Source organism: Crocodylus siamensis, chromosome 7 (assembly GCF_052110815.1).
Source record: "Crocodylus siamensis isolate JL-2025a chromosome 7, ASM5211081v1, whole genome shotgun sequence".
Lineage (NCBI taxonomy): Eukaryota > Metazoa > Chordata > Crocodylia > Crocodylidae > Crocodylus > Crocodylus siamensis.
This window is the reverse complement of record NC_143401.1, coordinates 54,416,221-54,441,227: the sequence shown is the minus strand read 5'-3', so window position 1 is coordinate 54,441,227 and position 25,007 is coordinate 54,416,221. Positions and strand designations below refer to the sequence as shown.

The 25,007-nt window shown below is 42.0% G+C and overlaps 1 protein-coding gene across 3 annotated transcripts in view; it reads right to left on the bottom strand.

Annotated features, from left to right (window-relative positions):
* MACROH2A2 (macroH2A.2 histone) overlaps positions 1-25,007 on the bottom strand; it is a 40,789-nt gene that overhangs the window by 2,260 nt on the left and 13,522 nt on the right. For 2 of the 3 annotated variants that reach the window (XM_090058253.1, XM_090058251.1), the window contains exons 3-8: positions 18,833-18,939; positions 13,059-13,256; positions 10,611-10,721; positions 8,043-8,142; positions 5,358-5,447; positions 3,865-4,039 (exon numbers count right to left, since the gene is read on the bottom strand). In XM_090058253.1, coding sequence (XP_089914379.1) covers positions 3,865-4,039; positions 5,358-5,447; positions 8,043-8,142; positions 10,611-10,721; positions 13,059-13,256; positions 18,833-18,939 — 781 coding nt within the window. The remainder of the gene's footprint in view (positions 1-3,864; positions 4,040-5,357; positions 5,448-8,042; positions 8,143-10,610; positions 10,722-13,058; positions 13,257-18,832; positions 18,940-25,007) is intronic. The other variant, XM_090058254.1, reaches the window with a different exon arrangement.

Sequence of the window (25,007 nt, the reverse complement as noted above, 5' to 3'; positions counted from 1 at the left end):
CAAAGTGTAAAACCTTGTTTTGAAGGTGGGTCTGTCCCATTTGGAATCTTAAGTACTTCCTGCACACTGGATATATAGAAGCAGATATCCTATAGGTTATGAGCTGCAAATCAATCCTTGCAGATCTAGATATGGAATTATATCTGTTATAGAGGCTAAGGACACCAATCTGAATATGAAGCACCAGATAAAGGTAGTGAATCCTGTGAAATCTAGAATTGCATGTCATTTCCCTCCCTCCCTGCTGCCACCTTGTCCTTCAGTATAAGGAAGTAAAGGAAAAGTTTCTCCTCCATTTGTACTGGACTAGATCCTTTTTCTTTTGAAGGCTACCTACTGTTGTAATACTGTTTCCTAAGAAGGATCCCTAAAAAGGTCTGGGGTAGATGGTGAAGGCTCATTTTACAACAGAACTGTATGAAATAAGCTACTGAGACCATCTCTAGGGACCAGCAATCTACTGTTACCAGGTTCAGTGACTGGGGAGAAATCACAGAAATATAGAACTGTTAGGCACTTTAAAATGTCATTCTGTCCATTCCCCTGGTCTGAGGCATGATATGTAGGCCATTCTTGTCAGATTTGTTTAACTTGTTCTTAAACACCTTTGGTTTTCCACAATGTGCTTAGTTAACCTGTTCGTTTTTAACTCTGCTTATAGTTGATGTGGTTAATAGTTAAGGTTATAATAATGCTTATAGTGCTATAATGCTTATATTTAAGGTTAATGTGAGGCAAAATATTATTCCACATAAGAACACCTCCAGTGAGGAATAGTAGTTTGTATTTCCCGTGAAATACCTAACTTTAGAGCCACGTATACCCCTGCCTCTGACTCATGGCCATGGCTCATGAAGCACTGTCTACAGCTGCCTGTATGGACCTTTTAGATAACATCCTGTTGTTATTAAAGATTTAAGCTCATCCCTGCTTATTTGAGGTATTTATTAATAAATCTATAAAGCTTTCAAACATTCTAAGGGGCCAACAATGCTTGATAGTTAGGAATTCTGAACTGTAGGAGGAGGAGTAATATTTCTAATCAAATAAAAGAATACATTTGGGCTCTGTTTCACTTAATGCTCCAGGTTTTTGTTCATCAGTTGCTGCAGCCACCAATGAGCCAGATACTGGATTCATGTAAAGCTTTTTTTACCCCTAGCAGATGGCATTCAATACCCTGTCTCCAGATGATTATCAAAGAAGTCTGTCAGGACCCAGTAGTCTTATTGATGGGGATTTCTACAGGTTCAGCATCAAGGCATAGGAAAAAATATCTAGCAGTCTACATGGAATTTCCTGCAGCCTTTTTCTGGTGGAATGTGGGAGAGACTTGGCTATCTGCCTGAGCAGATCTTTAGAAGTTCTTACAATATTAGGGGAGATGGAATGAAGACAGTACTGCTGCTGATATTTTTTCAGTTCAGTCTTCGATGTTTTTCCTTTGCAAAAAGGAAATTTCCTGTTTTGGCTCACAATTGTATTTTCTTGTCTGACACCATAGATTTTTGCCTTGGAATAGGGGTTGTGCAGGTGATTAACGCATGCACAATAAAGGATTCTAATATAGTAATGATGGAATATTGTAAAGATAAGAATGAGGAGGCCACGTGGAAGGGTATTGGACCATTTGCTTACCCTTATAATCCGAGAATTTTGTAGAAAAAGAATTCTCTCTTTCTGACTCTCAGAACGCATAAGAAGGAACCTTTGGGAAATAAGTACAGGATTTCTCTACTGCATTTCATAGAATCACTGAATCATATAAAATTAGGGTTGGAAGGGACCTCAGGAGGTCATCTAGTCCAATCCCTTGGCTAAAGTAGGACCATCCCTAACTAGATCATCCCAGAAAAGGCTTTGTCCAGCTGGGTCTTAAAAACCTCCAAGGATCGAGAATCCACAACCTCTCTGGGCGACCTGTTCCAGTGTTTTACTACCCTCCTAGTGAAAGAGTTTTTTTTAATGTCCAACTTAAACTTCCCCTGCTGCAACTTTAGACCACTGTACTCCAGGAGATGAGTATGAGAGCTCCATAGTTAAGGAATGGGCTGTCAAGATGGAATATTAAATTTCAAAGCAGGTAGCAAGGTAATCAACCCCGGGAGTAGGATATTTTTAATGCCAATGGAAGTGTGAGCTCCATTATTATGGAGTAGGTGTTCACCCCAATGGAAAGCTATGAAAATATCAGTTCCTCTAACAGCAGGTGGTCCTCCCATGTCGTATGTTTTCCTGATACTGAGAGAGTGGTATGAATCTCGGTCCAGAAATAAAATCTATCAAGGCTGATGGCACTGATGCCCAGTATGGATACTGGTGCTGCGAAAAGTAGCATAGAAGAAATTAGTGCTGAGAAGCTTGCTGCATAATCCAGCACTGAAGTCCTTGGTGTCATAATGCCTCCTAATAGTCCAGCTCCACCTCTTCAGGGTGCTGAAATCTCAGTAAGCATCAAGCAAGCAAAGACAATTGGGATATATGAGCAACAACAGTGAAATGTATATAACAACATTCTAGGAAGGAACTAGGGATTATAGGGGAAACTTTCCTATTCTGAAAGCTATAATTCAAATCTATTTTTAAAAATCAAAATTTAATAGTTGATCTATCAGGCTTGACTATGACTAAAATGCTCTTAAAGTAGGGAACAATACACTGATGAAACAACACACACATTACAATTATATTGTATTTCTATTCCTTGCACACAACAAGCAACATTGTTTATAACATTCCACTATTTTAAAGCTGTATAAAACTCAAAAGATAAAAGGTTGTACAGATACAACAGAAGGCATAATTTGCAGCCAACAAAGCTGCAGCCAACAAAGCTGTGTAAATGTAGGCTTAATTTAGCTTGCATTACCTTATTAACAATGGATTGGCAGCCAAAAAACCCCCCAAAAAACTAAAACCGCTGACCCCCAAAAATGTCTTCTTTCATTGTAAACCCAAGAACATTTGATCTACAAGTTCTTGAAAAACAAACCTGTTGTCCCACAACTGTTTGTTTTCATATTTGCTTTTCAGAGCAGAATCATGGTCTTTAAAAAGTTGCTTTGTTCTTAAAGAAAACATTTTAAGCAATGTGATATAATGTAGCTTCTTGGTATTACCTATGCCAGTGGGGGCCAGCCTTTTTGACAGGTGTATCACAAATCAGCTCTGCACTCTTCTCACTTTGCCACTTTGATCCTATTCCTCTGCTGTTCTGCTTCCTTCCTTGTGCTCCCTCTCCCTGACCCATCTGCTGTTCTGCTCTTTGCTTTTTCCCTGTCTGCTGCTGTGCTGCCCTCTTTGATCTGCCATGTGCAGTGGCACGTGCACCACAGGTTGGCCACCCCTGACTTTTTTGCAAACAAACCCAGATTTCCCTGGCTTTCTGAAATTGCTGAGGTGACAGAATTCTCAAACCACTTGGCTACTTGGTTCATTATTGCTTATCTTGGACTCTACTGGTACAACTTCACTGGAACTAATAGAGTTTTATAGTGAGGGACACCACTGACACTAGGTGGGGGTGTGAGCTAATGCAGTGAGAATTAAGTAACTTGAAATTACTCATCAGCAATACAAAATGTAGTTGGTTGACTAGATGTATGGTGTACCAAACAGGAGTATCTTTTAAATTAGATTACTTTCTACATAATCGATTATAATCTTTCATGCAGAAATTATACTTAACACTGTTTTAATAAGAAAAAGCACAATGCACTGAAATTTACACTATTGAAACCAACTGGAGTTTTGCCATTTATACTAATGGGAGCAGGATCTTGCCTCTGATAATCCCCTTTCCTGTCAGATGCCTTTTAAAATAGTCCTTCTGTAATAACATAAGCCTCTTTTTGGTGTTCATACCTGCCACTGGGAAATGGGGGGAAAGCCACTGACTTCAACTTCTTGTCTTCAGCAGCTGTTAAGCAGTTCTTTACTGTCTCCTCCAACTGTTCTTCACATTTGTCTGAACCCCACTGGGGGATGTGACAATGGATGACAAACTTTGCTGCAAGCCCACTGGACTGGGTGAGAGCAGCTAATGCATAAAGAAGAAAAGACAATGCCTGATTTGTCATAAGCTCATTTTACATTTACATAGGATGTTCCATCCCAGAGTACCCCACTCACTGCACTAATTACATTAAACCTGCCACAATTAAGCATTCCGTTGCAACCTGAACTTGGCCCTTTTGTGATGCACTCATTAATTACATGATCACACAGAATTTTTTTCCCCAGGACACCTGCCTCATCTGATAAATAGGCAGTTATTCAATATTTCTTTTCATCTTCTTCAGTGTGTGGTCCCATATCAGCCCTGTACTGAATACAAACTTATTAATTTCTTGATGGTATTTCTGCTTGATCTTGCTATTGTATCTGGGTGTTTTAAAAATGTTAATGAATTTATCTTCACTGCATCCATGGGGGATTAGGTAGAAGTGGTATCTTCATTGTACAGCTGGGTAATTCAGGCACAAAGATCATAAGAGTCACAAATAAAGGAATGGGAATGTTGAGGTCAGTAGTTCTCAACTTAGTGCTATGAGACCTGCCTCCGGAGTGTTGTGATGCAAGTGCCACTGCTGCAACAGCAGCCAAGTAGAACTGCCCCATGTGCAGGGCTCCAGCACATGGGCTCCTCCTGTACTGGAGTTCTCCAATCAGCCTGAAGCAGGCAGGACAGGTCGCTTGGGCTGCAGCTCTTCCTGGTCTACCGACACCCCACAATGCTCTTTCTGTAAACAGGCACCCAGAACAGTTCTACCTTCTCCTGGTCTGTTTCTGAGAAATGCTGTGCAGGGTCAAACCAGGGAGAGCTGAAGCATGATCCACCTTAGTCTCCTTTAGGCTGATCAGTGAACTCTAATGCAGGAAGAGAGAGTGTGTGTGTATGCCACAGCCTTCCCCCATCTGCTGAGCAGCAGGTGCACAGGGCACTTTTACTGCAGCAGCACATGGTTGAGGAGCACAGGTAAACTGAATGCAACCATGCAGTTGGTCCAATAAAAGCTGTCGCCCGCAGAAAACATTTCCAATCCTTTTAGTGTGGAGCTAGGCAAAAGGCAGGGCAGGGTGGCACATTTATAGACTAACCTGTTTCTTTTCTATTGATATTTTCTGTGATGTTTAATGGGGGGGTGGGGGGGGAAAGCAGCATGTATTTACGACTGAATGTGAGAGTCAGATGACAAAGTTGTCTAAAAACCTCCTAATGATAGTAGTGGATGTCCCATCATATGGGACTTAAAACTAGGCTACTTATTCTGGGGATTTTTGAAACTAGACTAAGCATCAACCAGAAGAAAAACATATTTCCTTGTGCAAACATTTTTAAATGCAACTCTGTATACCTTCAGCAACTTCCAAAGGTCCCTGCGATTTGCGGAGCTCTTTTACTGTTTCTAAGAACTCTTTTCCTCCAGCCTTTTCCAAGGCCTTACCTGCAATGAAAGCAAAGGACCTTGACTTCAAACAAAATATCAGAATAAGGAATCTGATTTCTTTAAACTAAACTAAACTCCATAAATTTTTTTTTAATGATACATGTATTATCTTGGTTCACACTAACAGCTAGTGTTTACTTATCAATCCTAAACCGCCTGTTTTCACTTATGCTAATTTAAATATACAGAGAGAGGGCATACATGTGAAGGGTAATGTAAAAGGTTTACATTTTGCTAATGTTTTTAAATGCCAGTTACCCATGAAGAGGTGAACTTAAATTTGATCCTGCTGTTAAGAGATACTAGTGGAATGAACTTATTATTAAATCTTACATCTAAAATAAACTGTTGTGGGACTATTCAAGATGCATGCTTGCTAGCTGAATTCTTGAATGTTATGTGGCATGTGACAGTTTTTTGTTGTTGCTGACTTTGATCCACCTTTTCACTTGTGGACTGGAGAGTCTGCCTCTCATAGTCCTAAAAAGGATGAAAACATGAGAACCTAGTATCTAAGATGTGTGCAGCCTATGGACAAATTCTAATCAAAATGCAAGATAAATCTTGCAAGAGACTTCAGGGAGAATTTCCCCAGCAGTACCAAAAACCTGCTAATTTAAGTCAGGGCCAGCAATTTGCAGGATGATGCAGTGTTTACTGCTAGTGATATCCCCCTTTCCTCTCCCCCTCCGCCCAACTTCACTTCAGTTCCTTGGTGCAGAAATAATTAAAAAATTGCAGGAAGAGAAAAAAATTGCATCTTAAGGGACTTCTAAAATTAGTGGAGGGAATAATTCAATTGCTTTCTGGCCATCATTTATACAAAGGAACCAAAACAGTTGGGATGCTAGTGGGAATTAAATTCCTGCTGAGGATTGTATAAAGCACTGATCCAACCCCAGCTTCTACTAACTCATTATGTAGCCTGGACAAGTAGCTTCATCTTCCTGTGTTTCAGTTTCTCCATATGTACAATGGAAATAATGTTACTTAGGTTATAGAACTGATCTCAGGCTTTATATCTCATAACTTTATATAATAAATGAGATCTTACAATGAAAAGCATGATTAGAAATACTACAATATGTTTAAATTTCTTCCAGGATTTTTCAAACCAATTACAGTTCAGAAATAGATATAAGAAGTGGTCATTTCAGAGAATAAGTTTCCATGTGCTTTACAAAGCTGAAGACTCTTAAAAAGTGAAAATAAATGAAAAAGCTGCAGCTATTAATTAGGTCTACAATTAATGTTTATTACAGGTTACAGAGAATTTGGTAAGTCCTAACATGAAAGGGTAAATGACTGATATCAACTTTTATGTCATTTTAGTCATGATCATATGGCCTTTGTCATCTTATCTGCATTTTGACTATTGTTAGCAATTCACTGATTAGTCACAAATATTTGGAGGCTATTATGGCTGTGCGAAGCTTTGGGTGCTGATTTGATTTGAGGGGATTCGGCCCGATTCTGTGGCTGAATCTCCAAATCTGAAATGAATCAGGGGACCAATTAAAAGGTACAAATTGATTTGAAGCTCTCCAAATTGACTTGGAAAAGATTTGGAGAGCTTCAGCAATTTGAGTAGTCCCCGCCTGCTGCAGGAGGGAGCTGGACCTGGACTCTGTGCTGGTAAGTATGGGGTGGGGGAGAGGCAGCTGGAGGAGGGGGGAGGGAGGACCGTGGGGGGACCCCGCCAGGCCCCATCCCCTGCCTGCTCCTTCAGCCCCCCCCAACCTCCACCTGCTCTCCCAGCCCCTCCAATGGCTGCCCTGCCTGTCCCAGCTCCCGATTTGTTTTAAAAAAGGCCCCCACTCACCGGGTGCTGCCTGGTGGGAGGCGATCCCCACTGCCCCACGCCATGTGGGGGGCTCTGCCATGATTCCCCCAACCTTGGTCTTCTCTCCCAGCCCCCACCCATGGCTGCCCTGCCCGCCTCAGGTGCCAGCCCTTTTAAAAAAAAAGAAAAAAAAAGCCCCCCCACTTACTGGCTGCTGCAGCAGCCTTGTGGCTTCTGGGGGCTTGTGATAGCCCCCCATGCAGTGCGGGGCAGCGGGGATCGTCCCCCCTGCCTGGCAGCAGCTGGTGAATGGGGGCTTTTTTTCCCAAAGAGCTGGGAGCTGGGGTGGGCAGGGCTGGGTGTGGGTGGAGGATGGGCCTGTGTGATTTGGAGATTCGGCCAATTCAGCCGCAGCCGAATCAGATTCGGCCAAATCAAATCGGGACGGTGATTCGAATCACCGAATTGAATCACTGTCCCCCGAATTAGCCGAATCCAAAGCGAATACTAGCCGCTTCGCACAGGCCTAGAGGCTATTGCTCAATTCCAGCCTGCTTTTCAGGACTTTGAAGGACTGCTCATAGTTAGAAGTTGGCAGTCTATGGCTTGATCTGGGCAGTACGGGAGTTGGGGGCACCTGGTAACTTAGTGGCATGTGGTAAGTGGGCAAAGGGAGTGGCAGAGTTGCAAGAGGTGGCCTGTCTTTGGGCCAAGCTGCATTACTTTGACCTACTGTTTTTAAACGTTTGCCAACCATTGCCCAAAGTGATTCCAACTTTAGTTCTTTCATGCTTCCAAAGCAGCCTTACCTATTTCCTCTTTGAGGTCTATTTCAGCAGTTGTTGGGTGAACAATGCCTTCTACTTTCATAGAACCAATATCGCTGATGTCACTCTGTGTCAGAGAAAGCTGTAAGGTATTGATGAATGAAGAATGAAGTAAAAATTAAAATCTGAATTGTAAGATCATTTTCAAGCCAAATTATTAAAACAGACCACTGACAAACCTAACGTTCAAAAATCATTCACTGCATTGTAATGAAGTTGCCTGCTTTCAGCATTTAAACTTCAGTTTTATGCATGCTCTTATACCAGCTGGATTATATTATGCAATTCCTGTAACCTGAGTGAACACCATAGAGAAAACTATTGTTGCAAAAAGTTTATTCTAGCATCAGAGCTTGGCTACCGCTACTGTTAAGAAAAACATCCTTCTGCTCTAGAATGAGAAAATGCTGATTTTAGAACCAATGGTGGTTTTTGGTTCAAGGGAATAAGAAAATGGACAAAAGATATTATCCTTTCCTTTTCAATTTATGACCCAATCAGAAACTGTAGAAGCAAAGTATGAAGATAGGCTATCCTGATGTAAGCAGGTCTGTTTCTACTCAAGCAATTTCTTTTCTCTCTCATCTCGGAGCCTACATAGAAATGAGAGAGACTATTTCCTCATCCAGCCACCAATCAGGGGACTGTAAACAGCCAAAAAATATGAAGCCTTAATAAGCTCTAAAAGGCTGTTCTCCAGGCTTTGTACCCTTAACCTCTCTTTTTTTTCACTCCTACCAACAAGAGAGAGGAGAAAAATACTAAGAACATTACAAAAAATAGTACAAGTCTGTAAATCCCAGGAAATCATCATTTGTATATATTCAGTGGAGCTTGCTTCTAACTTCTGGATGAAGCACAATGGAGTCTCCTGCCACTGCTGCAAAAAGGCTCTTTGCAGAACGATTCATAGCTTGATAGATACCAGCCCATCTATTTCACTGACTTTGTGTTAATAACTGTGCACCTCACAATTATTATTCTGAACAAGGTGTATTACTTAACCAGGGAGGAAGGTGTACAGCAGTCCTTCCCCACTTACAGAGTAACTGAGAGGCTGCAGGAAGTAATTTCTAACAGAACTGCGAAAAGTATCAGCAGCCTCACCGAACAGACTCAAGACTCATCCCTTTAGTCATGTAACTGTTCTGATGCTACCCGCTATATAGATTAATTTTGGTATGTGGTCTGTAAAATGGGGATCCTCCTGGATGTGCTAAAGTAGGAGCTCAACAGATGCTGGGTAACCAAAAGGACTGGGACCAATGAGGTCCAGTTGCTGGTGCATCAAACCAAAAGGGCACGGGAGTACTAAAGGGGAGGTGAGCAGGGAAGCTAGAGGTTTGGTGCATATGCAACAATCTTTCATAGTCCATGTATGCCTAAGGACAATCGCCTGAGATGCTGATGTTCAGTTACACTAATGGTGCTGATCTCAAATGGTGTTAGTGTCGTGTCAGAGGGTTGACAAAGCATAGCATAGTGCTAGCGATTAAAGACCTTGTTACACATCGCACATGTTAATTACACTTAAAATCCTAGCGTCTGATCCTTCAAGCGGTAAAACATGTGCTGAGTGGCAGCATAGCATAGCAAGTCAGGACTTTTCTGCCAAGGAGCATCTCCAGATCATATTAGCTAATGTGTAGTCTCTTCCACGGAGGTAATATGATCAGGAGGCTCCAGTGTGGTTTGGGGGCTGGGGGCAACAGCTGTTTGTTGCTCTTAGCCCCTCGCACTGCACCAGAGCCTGAAAAAGCTGTTTGTCACTCCCAGCCTCCACAGCACATCACACCACAGTCTTCAAGAGCTCTGGTGCTTAGGATGTGCTTTATTTAGACCACAGTATTACCATGCAACTGCTCAGAAAACTTTCTAACTCATAGAAATGCTTAATACAATCAAAGTAAAACATATTATAAGTGTAATGTGCAACAAGACTCTACATATTGTAAATGCTTTGAAATTTATCTAGGAAATCAGACTATTACTTCACAAGAAATTTGCAGAAGTAGTTCAATATAAAGTACATTATTCCAGAAGAGTCTATCTTTAAAATGAAAAAAAGCCAGAACTGTCCATAATTATATCTATAAAACATTATATGCTATTTTGCAAATGAAATTACTGTCAGAGGGTAAAGAAGGGGAAAAATCAGTTTGAAACAAGAAATAAAAAGAGGAATTAGAGAACGTTGTCAGAGGGCATAGACAAACTGAAATCTTGTTAGAATAATTTTATAAACCTAGCTATTCAAACTGTTCAAAGACAGCTACATCTCAAGACCTAATTCATTATTTTATTCTCAACAGGAAGAAACAATGTCCATTCTTAATTTTAAAAATCTTTAGTCTCCAGACAGAGTTTGAGGCGTGATCCAAAAGTTACTGGAGTAAACTGAGTCAGAAATCTAGAACAACTGAGATGGAATGTTGAGATGAAAAGGTTCTGTGTTAGTGGTGGATGGGAAGTATCCTTCTGTTGATACTAGACTCCACTAATGTGATCACACTTCATTATATTACGTACGGTCTCCAATTATTTTATTACCTTTTGTCCTGGCATGAGGCTCTTGGAGGATAGAATGGTGAATCCATCTCCAGGTCCATCCTCAGATGTTGAATTTGATGCCCCTTCTTTTTCATTCTCCTTCTGTTTGTTCTGTTTGTGAGGGGGAGCAACCATCAGGACAAATCAGGAAAAAGTTGGAAAGTATCATCTTTCAGAAGGTGAAAGCAACAAATCTGACCTTTATAGGATAACACAGAATAGCATAGCTTTTTGGTAGCTCTGTAGTCCTACGATGTTTCATTGTTTACTAAATACAAAAGATTACTGGTTAAAGTGAAACATTACAAAAGTTTTCTAATACTTTTGAGACTCAACAGTATGTATACATCCCTATGTAGTACACTAAGGGTTTTTGTAGTGTTTGCTTGCTTTGGCCACTAGGAAAGCAGATGCTGTACTAATCTGAGTACTCAAACTAAAAGGTATAGCTAAATGTACTAATTTAAAGAAATCTCATAGGAACTTCCTAATAAAGCAAATCAACAGAATGCTGGATTAGCAAATTTGTGAAGTGTTCCATATTTAAACATATGCTGCACAGTGGCAGCAATTAGTCTTGGTGGAAAGAGGTGTAAGAGGTGGGTAATGTGAATACCATATTTTATCAGATATCTCATTCATACCGCAAAAATTAGCCTTTCAAAATAGAGGTGCCTGTCTCAAGGATGGAAACTGATTTTCTGCCCAGAAAAAGCAGCATGAAGACTCTGTAAGATGGCTGTGGTTGTTTTTCCTTCTATTTCCTCCAGCAGCTACACTGGGGGTGGGGGGGGAGGTGGAGTCCAACAGGGGCAAATCCAGGGTGGGTTCAGTGGTGCAGCTGCACACTGCTTAACCTTTTCCTCCACCCAAGGCTTAAAACTAACAGCACCAGTAGCATTTCTATTCAGGCAGTGCTAAGGGAGACAACTGACTTCATGGCTCATTATAACCTTCCTGATTCCTGCTAACTGCTCTTCACTCCAGAGTTGTTAACAACCCACTCTTTTTTAATGGGCTTATGTTCCACTAATCTATTCTTTGGAAATGTTGCTGTTTGTTAGCTACTCCTGGTCTCTCTTCTCCTATTTCACAGTCCTGAAGATCATGTTTAGCTCTTTTCAAAATCCATGGGTGTATACCCATGGAGTCCAGTCTTCAGCAGGCGCTACAGTTTCAATTTGTGGCTGAGCAACCAAGATCTGCTAACAATTCAACTGTGAAAGGGATTAAACAGTAGCTTTTGCCTGAGTAGGAATGGGAGGGTGAGTGAGCTGAGCAGCAGGCTCTGTCCCCACTCTTTGCAGCCATAACTCTGAAAAAAATCTCTTTCTTCATTCTGTTTTCCCCAAAATAAAGTCTGTTTCTTATTTGGGGATGTGTTTATGCAAGAAAATATGGTAATTCTTATTAAGTAGTTTTACTTTCTTCTTAAAAGTGGTCTCTATATATTTCCATAGTTGTGGTGGTCTAAAATGTAATGCAAACCCCTAGTAAAATGAGTTAAAATATTCTACTATAGCAAAAATTGTGCAACTGTCCTCTATTGGACCTAAGTGCCAAGTCAAGAAAATACTGCTGCAGGTATGAATGGAACTCTAAGTAGAAAATCAGTTTCCCTGCCTAAGATGGGCACCCCAATAGATTATATATTATCTTTTATAGAAGGCGCTCTAAAACATTCAGGTCTGACTAAAGTTTAAGTGCACTTTGACAGGTTGTAAATGGAAAAAGCATTTTTTTTTACACTGTCACCAAACACTTTAAAATTCTAAGTGAGAAACAGTTTAGTCCTATCCAAACAAAATTGTGCAGATGCCACTGAGGGTTTGCATCCTCACAAAATTCTGGAATGAAAAAAAATGAGAGACATTCTCAGTTCCTTCTAACAAAAAGGAAAATTTAGGGTGAAGGTATAAGAAAATCTTGGGATGGTAGAATGACAAAATGTTTTGGTTGTCAAGTGGATAATGGTATACTTTGCTGATCCGTTGTGGGGCTTTTGAGACTAGGAAAAAAAAAATCCAGGCTGGTGAATGACAGGGTGCGTTTTAAATATTAGAGCAGCTTTTTCATGTAGCCGTTGTGAAGGCCTACTGATTTTATGGGTTTTATGGAAAGCGCTGTGTGGGGAAATGTGAATGAACTTGCCAGTTGTCCTTTGAAGCTCTAAAGGTTGTCTGTCACCACCTTGGAAGTTCCTTATAGAAATGATTTAATGACTCGTTTCTCATTTGATTTGTAACATTTAGGGAGAAACTCCTGGACTATGTATTTCTCACTGATTATCATCCTCTCCCTGCCACTTCTGGTGGTCATAAGAAAATACCAGTCAGAAAAAGACAAAAAAAAAAAAAAAAAAGGAAGGCAGCCGTTTTTCTCTTTTTCCCTTTGTCATTCTATCAGTCTCCCTTACCTCCTAAAACACCAGTCTGGGCTCCTGCTTACCTTTTTGGGTGTCCAGGCTTTGGTGGCCTTTGCTTTCTTCCCACCCTTCTTGCTTGCCAAAGGTTTCCTTCCTCTCTTCTCAGGAGATGGGGAAAGAATTGTCTCAGATTTGCTTTTGGCACCACGTTTTTTGGCAAGGAGCTCTGGTTGAATTCTGGGTAGGACACCTCCACTTGCAATGGTCACTCCCTTTAGCAACTGCAGGGAGAGGCAGTATAAAAAAGTATGACTTATTTATTCTAATCAGCATCCTTTACCCAATATTCTAGTGCTTTTGCCTCAAGCTGCTGCTAATGGCTGCATTTCACTATATGCAAGTAGGTGGCATATTTTAAATGCTTGTTTTGTATAGTAACTCTCACACCAACAGAATACTTCACAATAATTATTTAAAAGCATAGTTAAATGAACGGGTTTAAATTAAAAGTATGCTGGCTAGGTCATACAGATCTACAGACATAAGAAGAGCATTTAAGGAGGTCTCCGTCATGTAGGCCTTATATGAAAAATACTCAGCTATAGTTCTAGTTAGCAACCCAGTAACAGAGGAAGGCTGAAAAGGAAATTTACATTGTAACTGGAGTTGATTTTTGTTTTTTAAAGGAGTTGTCTCCATGTATCTTACACTCTTGGCATATCCTATGCACTCAAAATAGGAGTTTCTGGCCAGTAGTGCCACTGGGGCCAAGCATAGATCCTAAGTGCCCTGTACTTGTGCATCAAGGGCAGTCTGGGTTCAACTCCACTTCAGTTCATTGCCACCCCAGACTTCAATCGGTGGCAGAACTTTGAAGCAGGGCTATTTGTGTATGGTATATATAGGGACAACACATCTCAAAAACCTCCAGCTACTGTACAGTTAATTAACTTGTTAGTGTGTATATTACACTCCTGGTGACCCATAAAAGCAGTGATGCAGGTATGAGTCTACCTAAATACGTGTTGTACATAGAACTGCTGAAAGAAGTGTCCTTTATGAAAGCTTCCAGTAATTTAAAGGGTTTAGTGAAGGCGTGTATGGAACACCAACTGGCTGGTTTGCAGATAAAAACAGCGCTTCTCAAAAAGCAGCAGAGGCTGTTTGCACCCTGGTGGAATGGGCTGTAATATTACCTGGAGGAACTAATGCAGGCAATTCATAACATACTTTGTTATTTCTCTAAACCCTTTAGATAATCTTTGGGCAGAAATAGATTGTGGTCTTATCAGAATGGAAAAATGTGTACAGGTTTTGTAATGGATGTTCATAGCTCCCTGTCCTAATATCTGAAGTAACTGCTTCAGGAAAGGTTTTTCCAGGTAAGTGTAACAAAGAAAACAAAATAAAAATTTGAGTTAGAGATCCACAATACTAAGAAGTACTACATTAAGGCACTGGCTTGGAATAGTTCTTGTATGAGTGGAAATATTTTTGTAAAGCCCCACAAATGGCTAAACATGGTGGGGTGAGGGAAATTGTTACCATATTTTCTTGCATATAACATACCCTGCCCTGGAATATAAAACACACCTTGTTTTTGAAAGGCAGAACAAAGAAAAAAAGATTTTTCCTTGTAGTAGGTAACTGAGTAGCAGCAGTTAGAGATCTGAGCTTACTCACTGTTCTACTCCCAGTAGATCACTGTAGCTTTTACTTTTGGCTTTACCCAGTAAGTAGCAGAACCTGCTCTTACTGCATTTCTCACATATAATGCACACTCTAATTTCCAGCGGCTTGTTTTGGGGGGGGAAAGGTGCATGTTTTATGTGAAAAAACATGATGTATATCTCCTTATTGGAGGACAGTAGACATTAATAGACACTAGCTTTACATTCAGAGAAAAAACTGAAAGTCAGGATGTCTTCAGAAAGACTCTGTAATCCCAGTTAGTAGGCATTTATGTCAATTTATGTTGTTCACATCAAACTGGATATCTCTTTTGCTTAGACAGGCTTGTGTGGTTGAATCTTATATATTTTATGCATCTGAACAGGAAAAAAAGTGTTTCTACTATCCATTCAGGAGTCATGCCATGAGATGTAAGGAAGATGGGTTTGGGTAGAGAATGGTTCTGTCATTCTAGGATATCAAGCCTGGAATTATGAGGTAAACATTTCAGAGGACAGCTCACTGAATCCGTTCCAAGTGCCAAAACTACCTCAGCCGATTGCTGTATCCTGCCTGTTCTTTCTGAAAACCTTGGCGAGTAGTGGAATCAGTAGATAACTGCACTAATGCAAAGGTACACTGAACAAAAAATTGATGCCTTCTTTTCTAGATGGCTTCACTGATCTATGGTAACAAATGCTTTGTTCTGTCTTCTATCTAGAGTAGGAATAGTATCTATTCTGTTTTCTTTTACTCCAAGAATTTAAATTCCAGGAGGGAAATGGGATGCACAAATTCTTTAGAGTATAATGAGCATCATCCATCTTCACTTTGAATAAAATTAAGCTTTCAAAATAGAGGACCATCCATTGGTGATTGAACTTCACTTACGGTTTCCAAAAAGTAGAGATCAGAAAGTCAGTCTTATGACTCTAGATCTTAAGTGTGCACAGCAGTATCTGTAGCTTCTAGACTTGCTTGTAAATAGGTTCTTCCCACTAACTGCCCTTCAGACATTAGGGGTCTCAAGTCTTCCCTATGTTTCTGTGGCAATTTATCATCAAAATGTGAAACTTTACTGCAATATAAGCAATTATAACATTCAAATCAAGTCTGGTAATTTGAAATTATGTACTGTAAATCATGCAGAAGAATAACATGCAAGACTGAACGCATCTATTTGTTTTCGCTTTTTCAGCTGGACTTTTCTTAGATTGACAGTGTCTACTGTTGTTGTTCAGTGCTGCAACCAGTAAACAGCCTGGTACTGAGTACAAAGATAGATATTTTGTTTCCACAGACAGGTTTTGAAATTGGTATGAGTAATGATAGTGTCCACCAAATATTTTTTGCAAAATCCATTCAAGCTTCATTTATAGGAAGAGCCACTCTTTTTAATGTAGAGAATATCAAACAATTTTTGACAAGTCTCCTACACCTCTGCAAGTGAAATCTGGAGCTATTCAGCTATGTTTTTTTATTAAGTCATGTAACCTTTTATATTCTTCTGGATAAAATGGTGTTGACGGGACTACTGCCTCATAGGCAGCGATGCCAAATAGCCTATTCTGGAGCTGTTCCTCCTCAGAAACATACTTTGAAAACTGAGGATTGTCCAGGGGCATCTGAAGTGGCGTAAGTCTCTTCTTCTTACTAAAGAAGAATTTTAGCTGTAAGATGCTTGAGGAGTGACCATAAGAAGCCCAAAGATTCCAGTACAATCATGCAGGTAGAGTATATGGATAGGAAGTTAATCCAAAAAAAGGGAGGACCAAGGCATATATTTAACTTCATATCCTACAGGGCATCTTTGAGGCCCCCAAGGAGTCTGACAGAGCCCGGGGGGTGTGGGCAGGGGGTGCTGCTGCTGGAGCTGAGCCCAGTGGAGGGAGGTGAAGTGCAGCCCCAGCACTGCGCTCCACCTCCCCCCACACTGGACTCAGTTCCACGGGGCTGGGAGCCGCTGGGAACTGAGCCTGGTGGAGGGAGGTGGAGCGTAGCCCAAGTGCTGCACTCCATCTCTCTCCACCAGACTCAGCACCCAGTTGCTTACTGGGAGGGAGGTGGTGTACATCACTGGGGCTGCCTCCCTCCACCAGGCTGAGCTCCCAGTGGCTCACAACCCCATGGAACTCAGCCCAGTGGTGGGGGAGGTGGCATGCAGCGCTGGCTCTGCCTGCCTCCTGCCACTGAGCTGGGCTCCGTGGGGCTGGTGGAGCCAATCAGAGTGTAGCCCCACATTGGGAGGTGGGCAGAGTGGGTGCTGTGCTCCTATTGGCTCCACCAGCCCCACAGAGCACAGCCCAGTGGCAGAAGACAGGGAGCACCAGGGCTGTACTCCCTGCCAGACTGAGCCACATAGGTCTGTGAAGCCACTCAGAGCACAGCCCTGGCTCTCCCCTGCCTCCCACCACCTGGCTGCTGCTTCGAAACTCGAAATGTTTCGAGGCTGTTTTGAAGCCCATCGTTTTGTTTTGATTTTGCTGTTTTGTGCTCGAAATGAGTCGAAACAGCGTTGAAACGAAACAGCTGGCAAAATTTCGTACAGCCCTAATAAGCAGTCAGTGCTAGGAGGAGGTCAGAAGCAAGGAAATGGCAGATGGGCAAACTACAGTAATGTCATGTTTAGCTCAGGTATAAGTAAAGGAGACGCTAGCTCTTCTAAACATTGGAAGGCAGTACTTTATGATTCCCAGACACCAGTATAGTGATGTGTACCTAGGGTACTGCATACCAGGGCTGCCAGAGTAATTGTGCTTAGTACTGAAACAGTCAATACTGAGGAAAAGACTGCAACTGGTGTCAAAATACTTGGTGCCCCACTGACCTCAGAAGCTATAGTCTTAGTATCAGCCTGGCAATCACTCTTATCTAGACAACAGCAAGCAACTGTGCTACCTTTGAACTTCCTGGTTTCCTGATTTAGTCCGTGTAGTCTTTCTTCAGAAGGACTGAATAAGTGATTCAGACTTCTTAGCAGAACCTTTGTGAATTCATCTGCTTCTGATCTCAGACCAGGTTTAACTGGAATGGTCCTACCAGAGTCCCTTGAAGCCTGAACTTTGGGAATTGAAGTCCTGCAGCTAATGTAACCTAAGGTAGAGGGGAACATTCCATCCAATGGAATCAGTCAGACCCAACTCCAAGGAGGCTAATAAAAAAAATTATGTCACTATTTTTGGCTTTTAATGTTTCTTTGAAAAGAATTTACTCATGTCACACTGGGAATATGGGGATGTCCCTAAACAAAAGCACTATGAAGTATGCCCACATTGAACATGAATTGTCACCTCATAATGGACAATATTTAAATCCAAGACACTTAGGTTGTGATATTCCAAAATCCTGGTAATAGGAAGGATCCCACTAAGAAAAATTTAAAATGGAACAAAATCTTCTAAAACTGTGCAATAAAGAATTGTTTTACCAAAATAATGTGAATGGGCAATCACCAGACAGATATAAGGCTAATACTAATATATGCCTATCTAAAGTTTAAATCAAAAAGAGACAGTTTGAGTACATGGACACCATGAACTCCATTCCAAAGGCAATTCACTGAGCAGGAATTGACTACCCATTGGACCCACCTTGCCCTTTGTGCTCTAGGTATGGTAATTCAGGAAGCACGTGTGGTCCCAATAGACATTGTTGGCCAAAAGACTGATCTCTAGCACAATGGGGCGCATTTGCACCGGAAGTGGAATACACGTATACACAAGCACTTGAGGATAACCTATAAATTATAAGCAACTATGTGGGATGGTGGCATATCCATACCTATCTATGGGGCTACTGAAAGAGTGGGCCCTGAAGGACGGCCAGTAAAATCTTTCCCACAAAGTCAGCTATAAATTCACATAGCATCTGAAAAATCTTTTTAAAAAATGGAAACTTGAGCATCCACATCTCACTTGACAGAACAAGCAACTTGGCCATTAAGACATAAAGAAAAGGGGTACCTAGTGCTCTTTTCCATTCCTTACATAAATTAAAACCCAACACACAAACACACTTTTGTCCTTATGTTGGTAGATGGTTTCTTGTTTCATTTTCTGTTGTGATAGCCATTATGGTCTCATCCAAATTCAGACTGGAGTGTTTGAACTACATTGTGTGGAGAAGTCTATACACTAAAATACTAAAAGCATACCTGGGTCTATACATTAAAATACTAAAAGCATACCTGGTTCAACTCCTCATCATTAGCAACTGCCAGGAGGATGTGTCTGGGGGCAATTCTTCCCTTTTTGTTGTCTCTTGCTGCATTTCCTGCTAGTTCTAGTATTTCAGCTGCAAATGCATTAAAGTAAAATCAGAAACAGAATATCAAATCTATATCTAGATCTACTTTTAATCCACTTGAAGGCCCATTTATATTTCCAGAGTGGTATAAAGTGACCTTAGTACCAATGAGAATCAGGCTAAAATGACCTTTTATTAAAAGATTCTATTAAAACTTATATAAAATCTTCCACTCTTCCAAAATCTTCTAAAAGTTAATGTTTTATACATTTTTACAAAATAATACCTTACTCTTCCTATTTCTTCCAAAGGATAAGCACTGTAAAAAATAGCATGCCAAAAAACTGTTCATGTAATTCTGTATTGTTTTTACAAATCTCAAGTTGAAATGCCCTTTCAAAAATAAGCACACAAAAATAAATATTAGCAATCCAAAATTGATCATGTAAACCCATAATACTAAAGCAGGGTGCGCATGTAACAAAAATCCCTTGAATCTAGGAAAGAACGTTTAGACACAGCAGGAAGGATTCTCAGAATGAAATAAGTAAGAATATTGATGGTAAACATGAGGGTGCTTCAGTGTCAGTCTAACTGGTAGCCAGCTCCCACACTAAAGCACCCTTGTACCCCAGCCAGTCAGGTCAGTGTCTACGTGTATGCTGCTAGGGGGTAAATTAGTTAATTCTAGCTTAATAGGGGTGCATGTGCAGAGGCGCAACATTTATTGTGCAGCTAATTAGTCTACTGTGCAGTAAATGTCTTATGTAGGCATGCCCAATGCAAAGCAATAAACTTCAGAGCAGTTTGAGCCAGAGTAAACTACTCTGTGCAGCATCTACATGTACACCCAGGACAGCAGCAATCTGAGCTGGGGCAAAGCAGTCCCAGGCTGGCACAGGGTATGAGGGGTCAGCCCTGGGCTCTGGGTGGTGGCACTGGGCAGCAGAGAGGCTGGCTGGGACAAAAGGGTGCTAAAACTGTAGAGCCATGCAGCTAGGCAGTAGTATGGCCTCCAGCTGACTGGGCACAATTTACACCTAGTCAGCATCTACAGCTGCATTTAACTGCAGTAAGTTATTCTGGCATAAGACAGTACTGTTGGTGAGAGGACTATCTTACTGAGGCTTTAATTGGTTTACTGCTATCTAATAATGCCACAAATAATTAGTCTACTCCATAGTTACGTGCATGTGTAGACATGGCCACTGAGGATTATTTGTAGGGCTATGCTGAAGATCAGAAATAGAATAGGAAGGATTGGGCCTTGACACACCAGTGTGAAGCTTCCTTTGAGATCAGGACATAATACTATGGTTTAGATGCAGTAGGGTATTTTTTGCTCAAATCAAGCATAAGAATGATACCAAAACATTTCCTCACTTTCATTATCCAATTTTCCCTTCCTTTTCTGCTTTTTACATGAAATAACATCAAGTCAAAAACCTACAATTGTATCAGTTCTCCAGAGGCTGCATATTCTTTCCTTACAAGCAAAGTAACTAACTTGAGAGAGAAGGCTGAGAGGTGATCTAGTGGCCGTTTACAAACTCACCATGGGTGGACCAGAAAGAATTGGGTGAGACTCTGTTCCCCTGGGTACCACCTGGGGTTACTAGGAATAACGACCACAAATTGTTAGAGAGAAGGTTCAGGCTGGACATCAGGAGACATTACTTTATAGTTAGGGCTGCCAGGCTCTGGAATAGGCTCCCAAGTGAGGTGGTGCTCTCTCCTACCTTGGGGGTCTTCAAGAGTAGGCTGGACAGATGTTTGGCTGGGGTGATATGACCCTGCAACCTGTTCCTGTCCGGGGCAGGGGGTCAGACCTGATGGTCTGTTTAGGTCCCTTCTGACTCTAAGTACTATGATACTATGATTAACAAATACAAAGACTTCCATGGAAAACCCAGCTGAAATAGACAAAAAAGCTAGCTGACAAAAATCCAAAGGGCCTCTCAGCTCATGGGTGAAATACAGGTTTTCAATTTTCATTAGCTCAGTTAAAATTGCAAACTTGTCCTCCAATTTCTACTTCTATTAAATCTGAGCAGCAAAATATGGATGTTAAACCTTAAAAGTTATTCTTTGGTGGTATTACCAATATACTGTATAAAATGTTTGGCAGCTGTTTAAAATACAAACTAGTTGACGTGCAAAAAAAGATTGGAAGAACCTTATTAGGATTACAAAGACAAGTATGAATGAGGCTGGGGGCCTGTGAAGAAATAGTATGAGATGAGATAATTAGAAAATGTATCTTAACACATGCAGGAGGATGTGGATTAAGATTGCACAAGCAGCTTTATTTCTGGTATTGCCCAACTTTTGGGCATTTGACTTTTCAACCTGTATAATGTTCTTTTAATGCAGAGTTGTGTGTGTAATTTCCTAAGGTTTTAGAAACAGTTAATTGAACCATTTTTTCTGTATACGTCATCAGCAGGGCTTGAACCATTAGTCACCAGGCAGACTCTCTGCCACATTAGCTAATGGAGTAAGTAATAACAACAGGAGATTGTCCACTACATTGATCAACAGTAAAAGAGACAGTCTTTGCAATTAGATGTCACAGATATGTGCTAACAGGAGAATGGTGAAAGTCCAGAAACAGAAGCTACTTACCTGTTCAGTACTGTATTCTTTCAATTGTGTTATTCATACATACATTCTAGTAATGTGTATGTGTACCCGATGCACACAAATTCATAGGCTCTTGGCCAGCACTGTGCATATAGTGTACCCCTTAATGTCTTCATGCCTCATATTAAGGGCAAAAAAGTGCAGGGTACTGCAACCACCATTCTGTTTCCTCCAAACTACGGAATCTTAGAGGGTAAGAGCCCCAAGCAGAGGGAACAGAGGATGGGTCAGGGATATATGCATATGGTACAGGTAGGTAAACTCGCTGATTCATTCATACAATTATCCACATATACATTACATATATACATATAGATCCACATATACATCACTGCTTCCAAGCAATGAACAAATAGAATGGAGGTGGGAGCTTAAGAGTTTTAAGAAAATAAAGATTGTAGAACAACTTCACAAAGTGCAGCATCTGATCTAGAAGCTTCAGTAGTTATCTAATTCCTTATGAACATAGGAATGTAATTCAACAAGACTGCTTTCTATGTTTCTCCCAGAATCGTTTGTCAAGATGTTGCTGAAGCTACAGTGAACACCTAAAGTGATAGGGTGATTCAGCTTAGCTAACTTGTGTAACACAATTTCAAACAGAAGTCCACCTTGACAGGCTCTAACATGATATGGCTGTGCCTTTCATCTTCTTGGAACAGTCTGAGTAAAGACTTAAACAGTTTTGCTCTTTGTAGATAAAATGCCAAAGAAGATCTGACATTTAAGGTTGAAAAGAAGCCTTCAACTTGGAAACATGAAGGTTAGAAAATAAACACAGGTGTGCTGGATCAAATGAACCTCTAACTAAAGTCAGCAAGAACTAGGATGTCCCTTCAGGGATAGAAGATGGTAAAAGAAAAGCTGGCCAATCAGTGGTTGGATCTCTCCTGCCCTCCTTGCAGAGTTAAATGTAAATCATTTTTTAATTTTCACTAATAAGACATGAGCCAAAATGGACAGCTCGTGAGAGCTTAGAGTTCCAAGCTGCAGTCCTGACATGGGATGGAGCAGTAGGAAGGGTGGGAGGTGACCAGGGCAGCAGCCCTGGGCACCACCTTTGTCGGGGGGGAGGAGATTAGGGCTGTGCAAAATTTCACTGGGCGTTTCATTTCAAAGCTGTTTTGATGCATTTTGAGCTTGAAACACCGAAATTGAGCTTGAAACACCGAAACTGAAACAAAGCAAAAGGCTTCAAAACAGCTTTGAAACGAAATAAGGGCACTTAAAATGTTTCGAAAGTTTCAAACATTTGAGTTTTGAAGCTGGGCTTACTTGGCTTCAGCACCGGTCCCAGGTGGTAACAGCAGTTTCCTGTCATCCAGTGCACAGATCCGGGGGCTCGCACCCCCCGGGAGGGCTGCGGGGATGTGCCGGACTGTTCCTGGGGGTGCGAGCCTCCAGATCTGCGCGCTGGATGACAGGAGGCTACCTGGGACCGGTGGCAGCAGCAATCTTCCCTGCACTGGGTATGGGCTGTGCCCAGCGCTGGTCCTAGGCGGCAGCCTCAGCCTCCTGTCATCTGGTGCAGAACTGGAGGCTTGCACCCCCAGCAGGTGTCCGGCACAGCCTGGCAGCCCTCCCGGGGGTGCGAGTCTCCAGATCTGCACCCTGGTGAGAGGAAGCTCAGCCTACTTGTCTCACCTGGGACCGGTGCCCCCTGCTCACCTCCCTGCCCAGCTGCAGACCCCTGCACACTCCTCTCCCGGTTGCAGCTCCCCACAGCCTAACAGCATCAGCAGCCGTGCTCTTGGTCCCCTGCACGGCAGGAGGCAGCACAGCTTAGCCCTAGCTGCCAGGTATCAGCTGCCTCTGCCATAGCAATTTTCATCCAAATCAGGCAATGACAAAGTTTTAGGCATTTTTATCGCACCCATCTGACCTTGTGTAGGCACTCTCACCACTTCGGAACATGTAACCCAGTGCCAGCCGCAGGGTGTGTTCCTGTGGCCTTAACGGCGGGCCACGTTCACCCTGAAGGAGGCCCCAATACTCACCTGCCATGACTTGATCTTTCCCTTCAGTGGTGGGGCTCCTTTTAGCTCCTTGCTGACCAGGGGCTACCCTTAGCGGGTGTTCTTGGGGCTCCCCCTCTCCTATATCCCAGCCATGCACCAGCCCTCAGGATGGCCAGATGATGTCTTCGCTTGTCTCCTCTTCCCCCTGCTCATCTCCTGGCCCCCTCCTGATCTGTGGAGGTCATCAATGACCCCTCTCCCTGCCTCAAGATAACTCAAAACAAAATTAAAACACAAAAGGAAAGGTTGGGACATGGGGCCTCAGCCTGCCCCACTCATGGGTCCAGTGTCTGTAGCTCCAACGTCCCTCGACGTAGTCCTCCCTGGCCTGGTTGCACTGCTGGGCCACCATGGCGCCTCCTTTAGTTGATCCTGGACCCCTCTGTTGGGTCTTGGTCAGGATTCCCTCTGGTCTGCTGATACAGCCTGTGTGTAATTCGGAGAGTAGCCTTGCTCTCTGGCTCTGGCTATCTCCCCCAGCCATTTCCCACCCACCAGGTTTTAAATCAGCTGGGTAGTGGTTTTTGATGATGTCATCCGCCCGTGCCATACCGAGCTGGTAATAAAAATGGCTAATGAACCATAAAGGCAGTTCATCTCAGCATGGCTCGTCCGGCTCTGCTTCTTCTAAAAAAGGTAAGTTTGCCCTGTCCTCAGGGGTTTTCTCTTTCTTCCCAAGGGTGGCTGGCCCTGCCTTGGGTCCTGCCATTGGAGGGGGCTTCAGGCCCACTGCTTGCATCCCCCTGGGACATTCATGATTCCCCATTATAGCTTATGGATAAAATGTCAAAACTCGTTGAAACAGTTCCAACGAAACAGGACAGTGCTTCAAAACGAAATGAGAAAATCAAACACTATCCCTTCGAAATGGCAAAACGGACATCAAATTGAAATGATGGTGTTTCGCATAGCCCTATGGAAGAGAGACAGGGCACAAGGCGCAAAAGTAGCCAGTACTGCAACTAGCATGGTAGAAGCTGGCACTGCCTCATGCATTGTGGCTGCCGTGGGCAAAGAAGTGCCGTGCTACACCCCTAGGATGAGATCTCTGATGCATAGGAACATTTTTGCAGAGCTTTTCAAAACCTCAATCAGAGCTGGGTGATTACTGTGGATGGTGTGGAGAACGAGCTGCCAGATGGACTTCGAATGCACTAAGTAACAAAATCGTTAGTTTCAAATTTAACAAATAGTATAAGTATTGGGAGTTGGGGAATTTTTACATCAACAGGATATCTTGTCCACCTTGCCAGGTAAGCCTGTCTCATAGAACTTCTTTCTTCTCATTAAAATATTCTGGACAGGTGCAGAACAATCCAAGCCAGCAGTCAAGCAATGGGATGAAAGGGCTTCTTATTCAGGTGAAAGATTTTAGTTCTGTTTTACAGAAGATCTGAAAGCAGAGGCAGGCATCTTTGGCTGACAGATCTGCCGATTCATATTATCTGGGAAACA